General features: G+C 34.6%; 1 protein-coding gene across 1 annotated transcript; it reads left to right on the plus strand.

Moving 5' to 3' along the window:
• The first annotated feature begins 2,124 nt into the window (after nucleotides 1-2,124).
• Nucleotides 2,125-7,104, plus strand: CPN60A (chaperonin-60alpha). Its single transcript, XM_028211006.2, has 8 exons — nucleotides 2,125-2,493; nucleotides 2,599-2,794; nucleotides 4,018-4,139; nucleotides 4,279-4,486; nucleotides 4,576-4,721; nucleotides 4,879-5,185; nucleotides 5,532-5,983; nucleotides 6,539-7,104. The coding sequence occupies exons 1-8, from the start codon at nucleotides 2,440-2,442 to the stop codon at nucleotides 6,824-6,826; spliced, it is 1,773 nt and encodes a 590-aa protein (XP_028066807.2). The 5' UTR covers nucleotides 2,125-2,439; the 3' UTR covers nucleotides 6,827-7,104.
• The last annotated feature ends 13 nt before the right edge of the window (nucleotides 7,105-7,117 follow it).

The raw sequence follows: 7,117 nt of genomic DNA on the forward strand, positions 1-7,117 counted from the left end.
CTATCGTTTGGATGTTTTCACATTTTTTTCTCTTTGGGTTTATATGTTATTATGTGATTCTTTTTTGGTTAATTATTATTGAATTTCTTTTATATTGTTGATATTTTAATTTAATTAAGAGTGGTTATTTTACAATCTTATAATTTAATATATATATATATATATATACATATAATCATTTATGATAATCCAACTACAACATATTTATATTTAATTTTTTTAATAAATTTTATAAAATTTCTATTTTTATATATTTTTATTTTCTAAATGAATATAAAAAAAATTAAATAGTTAGAATTACTTTTAATTTTATATTACTAATTATTCTTCTAAGTTAACTATTATTTTTAATATCAAAATGAGTATTTATTTTACTATTTTATAATTTAATATATATCATACAAAATTGTTACATGATAATTGCACTTTTATAATACGATAGAATTAAAATTATTAAAATTCATGAATAATTTAACTAAAATTAACATATATATATATATATATATATAAGTATTCAAGTAACAATTTTATAGAATAATAGCACTAATATTATCAAAATAAATAATTAAAATTAAATTATTCTTTTATAATGCACATTGTATTATCAAATATTTTTTAAAAAAAAAATAGCACATGCATTGCATGGATCAACCACTAGTTAGATGGAGAAAGAGAAAAAGAAACGCGTAGTCGTCGGAACTCAGGAAGAGAAAGAGACAGAGAAGAACAAATGCACAAAGAATAATGAAAAAGAAAAATATGTAATAGATTTTTGAGAGTATCTAAAAAATTGTGAGACTAAATAAACTTTTCCTCTTTTCAAATAATTTGTTCTCCCTCCCCAAAAAAAGTGCAAATTACCAAGAAATCTTCTTTGAAAAATGTGTAGCCTATTTAGTCCCATAACCTTTTGTTTTTACTCAAAAGTCCTATAATGTTTTTCTTTTTTTTCCTATCTTTCTTTTTCTCTGCCTCTTTTGCACTTTGTGATTTCCAACGATCATCAACGGGCAACGACATCTTGCTTCTTCTCTTTCTCTTTCTGATATATAGTTGTCGGCGACCAACGATTACCATCGATTGGGGTTCACCGGCAACCACCAACTCCTTACTTTACCTTCACCAACGGTGAAGAAGACATGTTTCTGACGAAGAAGATGAGTATATCTACTTAGACATGATGTAAATCAACATCAAATCTGAGTTCATCATATCTAAGTAGATTTACATCAAATCCGACTAGATCTAAACAAAAAATAATTGTCGGATTACAATCCTCTCTCTATATTTGCCTCTTTTCTTCAATCTTTTAATTTTTCTACATTTTTTTTGCTATACACTTCTCTTTTATGTTTTTATAGAGAAAATTTTCAAATTCTGAACAAGTTATTTTCGAGTTTTAGTTACAGGTGGTGAAAACTGTAAAATTTTGCAGTTTCCATTTTTTTTGGTATTGGAATGAATCATGATTTAAAACTGCAAAATTTTGCAGTTCATAACATGTTTTTTAGTTTGATTAATAAAGATAAATGTTCAATAGATTTTTGCTTTGAAATTATAATATTTTACAGTTTCAACTTTCTTTTGAATTTGATTAATATTGAAGATTATTTGCTTAAACCCTATAAAAATTGAAAAATAATATTTTTTTTCCATTGTTGCTGCTTTTTGTCATTACATTTTTTTTTCTTTTAGTTTATCAATATTTAGCATATTTTGCTATTTTTTTGCTCTAATTTCTCAATTTTTTTTCTCAACAATATTTTAGACATTCCGGTGAGTCTCTCATGGTGTTCTTAAGGTTTAGCGAACATTCTAGATATTCTAGCAACTTCCATTGACATTCATAACATTTTAGTAAACTTCCGGCGAACTTTCAACGATATTCTTGCGACTTCCCGGTGATACTCCGGCAACTTTCCGGTAATGTTGAACATTTCGGCGAATCTCCGGTGACCGACTGACAGAAGTCCAACGATAATAAAATACAATAGCATCTGTAAATTTAAAAAAATAAAAAATTGATAATAATTAAAAATATGTAAAACTAATTGACACAAATATTTTATTTTAAAATTAGATGAATTTTAAACTTTATATATGAAATTTATTGATAAGTCCCGCACCAAAAAAAATAAATAAATAAATAAAAACTCTCTTTGGGAACAGCTATCATTGTTGATGAGTTCCAGCCCAAGAAGACCGAGGTCCGAGCCCAACACCAAGATAAGAAAGGGCCTCGCTCGCTGGGTGTCTCTTTGTCTCTCGCTAAACGGTTCTCGAAGTGGAAGAATCTTCTGGAAGTTCCTCCATCAGTCATAACGAAGAGAGTATTCTCCAAAAGAAAAGCCCTAATTTCCTAACCCCCCCCTAACACTAATACAAAGTGTACTCTCCGCTCAACTCTTTCCTCATCCACACACACACATACACAGAGAAATGGCTTCCGCGAATGCTATCTCTATCGCCTCGATCCTCTCTTCTCCCAAACAGGTAATACTATCATCACAACTCTTTATCTGCTGCCGATGCATGCATCTATATCAATGAATGTATGTATGTATGTGTGTATTGATTGACTGTGTTGTGTGGATTCAGGGGAATTTGAGGAGTAGGAGAGTGAATCAACTGCTGCATGGTCAGAAGATGAATTACAACGGGGTTTCCTCGAGTCGGCGGTTCGTGGTGAGAGCTGCCGCGAAGGAGATCGCGTTTGACCAGAGTTCGAGGTCTGCTCTTCAGGCAGGCATCGATAAGCTTGCTGATGCTGTTGGCCTCACTCTTGGTCCTAGAGGTATAATCTCTCTCTCTCTCTCTCTCTCTCTCTCTCTCTCTCTCTCACTTGTTCTTCTTCTTTCCATTTCTTTGTAGAGTTAGATGTTTGTTATTTTACAATTGTGTTTGTTGATTTGTATAGAAAAAGAGTGATTGCATTAATGTTAAAGCTTAAAGTCCGTTTGGATTGGGGGAAACAAAAGAAATGGATTTCTTTTTATTCATATCACCTGTTTTGATTAATAAAGAGAGATGTGGTGAAATGGAAGGAAATGGAGAGACTTTCTCTTAAAATTCTCATTTTGAATCTTTCTAATGCCGTGTTTGGTTGGGGAATTGGTTGGGGAATTTGATGAGGGATTTGGAAAGAAAAATGGAAAAGATAGGTGAAATGAGAATAAAATATGTATATATTTCACATAGTTTCACGTACCTTATCCTATTCCGAATTCCTTTTCAAATCCTCCAATCAAACTCACCATAAAAGTTTAGAGATTGAGAGAAAAATGTAACTAACAGATTACTATTTTTATTTTCCCTTCTTTCATGATACTAAAACTGTGCCTTTAGATGTAGAATAAATAAAAATAAAATTGACTCTTTGGTAATATTACATGAGAGTTTTTTTTTTTTTTTTTTTTTTTCCTGCCTGTAGTTTGACCAAATAAAGATAGGAGAGAAAATTATTCTCCTTTTTCTTTTATTTATCCAATCAAAAGAAACAGAAAACACAATCTGTTCTCTTGTTTTCTTTTCTTCCCTAACCTAAGTAATCATTTCTAGTTCCACAAAGAGATTGTTTTCAATGTGCACGAAAGATGGAAATGAAATATACTGAAGTTTTACTTTTGTAAAGCAGTTTCATTGTGCTGAAACATTGGCACAGACATATTTGAGAATTTTTTTAACTTTTACAACCAAGTAGGCGTGCAACTATAGAATATCAAATTGTTTAACATGTCTTGGGTCATTTTGTTATATCCTCTTTAATTTGTAAGAATCTAAGGAAGTCAATGTTCAACAATACATGCTGGTATCTATTTTCTTGTTTTGTTTGAATGTATTTTCACTTTTGTTTGTTTTAAGTATCAAGCTTAATTGGGTTATCTATAGAAATTGCATGATTCAATCAGCCAGGCTCTTAGCTCCTACTTTAATGACTTGATGAAGATGCTTTTCTGACAACTTGTGAAAGATGCTGTGCAACAATTTGATTAACTAACTATTTTCTTTTTCTTGAAGGGAGGAATGTTGTCTTGGATGAATTTGGGACCCCAAAAGTGGTTAATGATGGAGTGACAATTGCTAGAGCTATTGAGCTAGCCGATGCAATGGAAAATGCTGGTGCTGCTCTTATTAGGGAGGTTGGTCTTTCCACATCTCTTAAAAACCCATGCTTTTTTGGGTTCTTTTTTGACTTGGCATGCATTCAGTTGTATAGTCTACATAGAAATGCTATTCGTTTCAGTTTCCTGTATTTGATATGCTTATTGCATGATAAAGGTGGCAAGCAAAACCAATGACTCCGCTGGTGATGGCACAACAACTGCAGCAGTTCTTGCACGTGAAATTATTAAATTGGGCTTACTTAGTGTAACCTCTGGTGCAAATCCAGTGTCGATAAAGAAAGGGATTGATAAAACTGTACAGGGGTTGGTTGAGGAGCTAGAGAAGAAAGCTAGGCCTGTCAAAGGCCGTGATGATATCAAAGGTAGTGTGCGTGTGCTTTCATTGTTGTGATTTCCCTTTTGATCCATATTCATACTCCTTTTATTGATATGGCTTTATATTGCCTTCCAGCCATTGCTACTATTTCTGCTGGAAATGATGAGACTATTGGGACCATGATTGCTGATGCAATTGACAAGGTCGGACCTGATGGTGTTCTGTCTATCGAGTCATCCTCCTCCTTTGAGACAACGGTTGATGTGGAAGAAGGGATGGAGGTCTGTATGCTTGTGGAGTGCGAGCTGCATGCGTAACACTTGTTTTGCTTCATCATTTTTTTTTCTCTAATAAATTTCTTGCCCCCGTTTTGTTTGTTCTGTGGTCCTGATGTCTGCATACTGACTAATTTCCTATGTGATTTTACTTGGTTTGCAGATTGACAGGGGTTATATCTCCCCACAATTTGTTACCAATCCTGAGAAATTGATTGTTGAATTTGAGAATGCGAAAGTATTGGTTACAGATCAGAAGATCTCAGCAATAAAGGATATAATTCCCTTGCTAGAGAAGACCACTCAATTGCGAGCCCCTTTGCTTATTATTGCTGAAGATATTACTGGGGAGGCTCTAGCTACTCTTGTTGTGAACAAGCTGAGAGGCATTCTTAATGTCGCTGCCATCAAAGCACCTAGTTTTGGGGAGAGGAGAAAGGCACTCCTTCAAGATATTGCAATTATGACAGGTATTCGAAATTATGTGATCTTATTTGTCGTTTTGTTGGCTTTCCTATTCTTTATCTTCCTCCATCCCAAGTATATAAATTCCCCCGCTATGTAGCAATGAATTGAGGCAAAATGTGACATCAATGTTGTTTGAAACAAGGGTTTTCTTCTTTAGTGATGCCTATGGACTGTTAAAAATGTGTAAAACAGCATGTGTCTTTATTTTTGTTTAGAGAAATGCTCTATTTCGTTTCTTCCCAAAATTCACAACTTAGTTGGACAGGGTTGTGAGAAACATGATGCATTGTCCTTTTATTTATTTATTTGTGTCAGATAATCCATATTAATATCTTTTTGATCCCTCAGGAGCTGAGTACCAAGCTAGTGATCTGGGTTTGCTTGTTGAGAATACCTCGGTTGAGCAGCTTGGTTTGGCAAGAAAGGTGACCATTACCAAGGACTCCACTACCATTATTGCTGATGCTGCATCAAAGGATGAGATACAGGCTAGGATTGCACAGATTAAAAAAGAGTTGTCTGAGACAGATTCTGTCTATGACACTGAGAAACTCGCTGAGAGAATTGCCAAATTGTCTGGAGGAGTTGCTGTTATAAAGGTGGGTGCTGCCACAGAGACTGAGCTTGAGGACCGTAAGCTCCGTATAGAGGATGCCAAGAATGCTACTTTTGCTGCCATAGAGGAGGGCATTGTTCCTGGTGGTGGTGCTGCATTGGTTCATCTTTCGACTGGTGTACCTGCGATTAAGGACAAGCTTGAAGACGCAGATGAGAGGCTTGGTGCTGACATTGTGCAGAAGGTGAGAAATGCACCATCATCTTTTGTCTAGTTTTTTTTACTAAATGCAGGAAATTTTAAATCAAAATTCTCAAATCCAAGCAGTTCTAAACTTATATTTCAAACCCGAATTGTTTCATTAAGTTGTGTTTTCAAACACATATGATGACATGACTTCCAACTGATTTGCTGGAAGGGGAAAAAAATGAAGATGTGTTTTCAAAAGAAGACTTAGAAAAATAACTTGGTTTTGGGGAATAAATTTGAAACAGCTCGAGTTTGGGAATTCTGTTTCAAATGCATTTGTTAAAAATTCATCTTTTGTCACTGGAAAAACTAGAGTACTGCCTAGGGCAACTGCTAAATCTAACTGAAAATAGTGCTTACAAACAAGTTCTAGTAATCATTATATGACTTGGAGGAAATAGGATAGATGTAAGAGCTATAGGTTAGGAATTCGTCCATATTTATGTGTATACATGTTTGTGCTTGTGCTTGTGCATGTCTATTTATCAGGTAGTGAAAAAAAAGATTTGTTTTGTGGTTAAACCATGCTGACTCAGTTTGTTGGATGCAGGCATTGGTTGCGCCGGCATCTTTGATAGCTCAGAATGCTGGGGTCGAAGGCGAGGTGGTTGTAGATAAGGTGAAGGAAAAGGAATGGGAGATGGGCTACAATGCAATGACAGACAAGTATGAGAACCTTGTTGAAGCTGGAGTTATCGACCCAGCAAAGGTTACAAGATGTGCATTGCAGAATGCAGCTTCAGTTGCAGGGATGGTCCTCACGACCCAAGCCATTGTTGTGGAAAAGGCCAAGCCCAAGACACCTGTGCCTGGTGCCCCGCAAGGCCTAACTGTGTGATGAAACTGTTTTTGTAGCAATTGTTAATTTGTTAGAGACAGTTGAGTGCCTACACCGCGGACCGGATAGCTATTTTTTTGTGCGGATCTATTTTCTGGCCATAGAAATTTTAAGTTGGTATTGTGTAATGTTAGGGAGAGGACTGTTGCCTTGCAAATTCAATCTTGCAAGGGGTAAATGATCTGCTTTCCTTCTATTGTTATTTCATCTTGTGAACTTCTCTGATTGCATGCATGGTGACATCAAACAAAAATATACGTTTTGTTGCAGTTTTCTTCCTTTTTTGTTTTT

The sequence above is a fragment of the Camellia sinensis genome, chromosome 12 (genome assembly GCF_055761805.1).
Source record: "Camellia sinensis isolate YWXY chromosome 12, ASM5576180v1, whole genome shotgun sequence".
Taxonomy (NCBI): domain Eukaryota; kingdom Viridiplantae; phylum Streptophyta; class Magnoliopsida; order Ericales; family Theaceae; genus Camellia; species Camellia sinensis.

What these genes read in the sequence shown, in the direction of transcription:
- CPN60A (XM_028211006.2), top strand. Translation starts at nt 2,440, where the DNA reads ATGGCTTCCGCGAATGCTATCTCTATCGCCTCGATCCTCTCTTCTCCC. An exon ending in CCTCACTCTTGGTCCTAGAG is followed by an intron (nt 2,795 to 4,017) that starts GTATAATCTCTC and finishes TTTTTCTTGAAG; the next exon opens with GGAGGAATGTTGTCTTGGAT. An exon ending in AGATATTGCAATTATGACAG is followed by an intron (nt 5,186 to 5,531) that starts GTATTCGAAATT and finishes TTGATCCCTCAG; the next exon opens with GAGCTGAGTACCAAGCTAGT.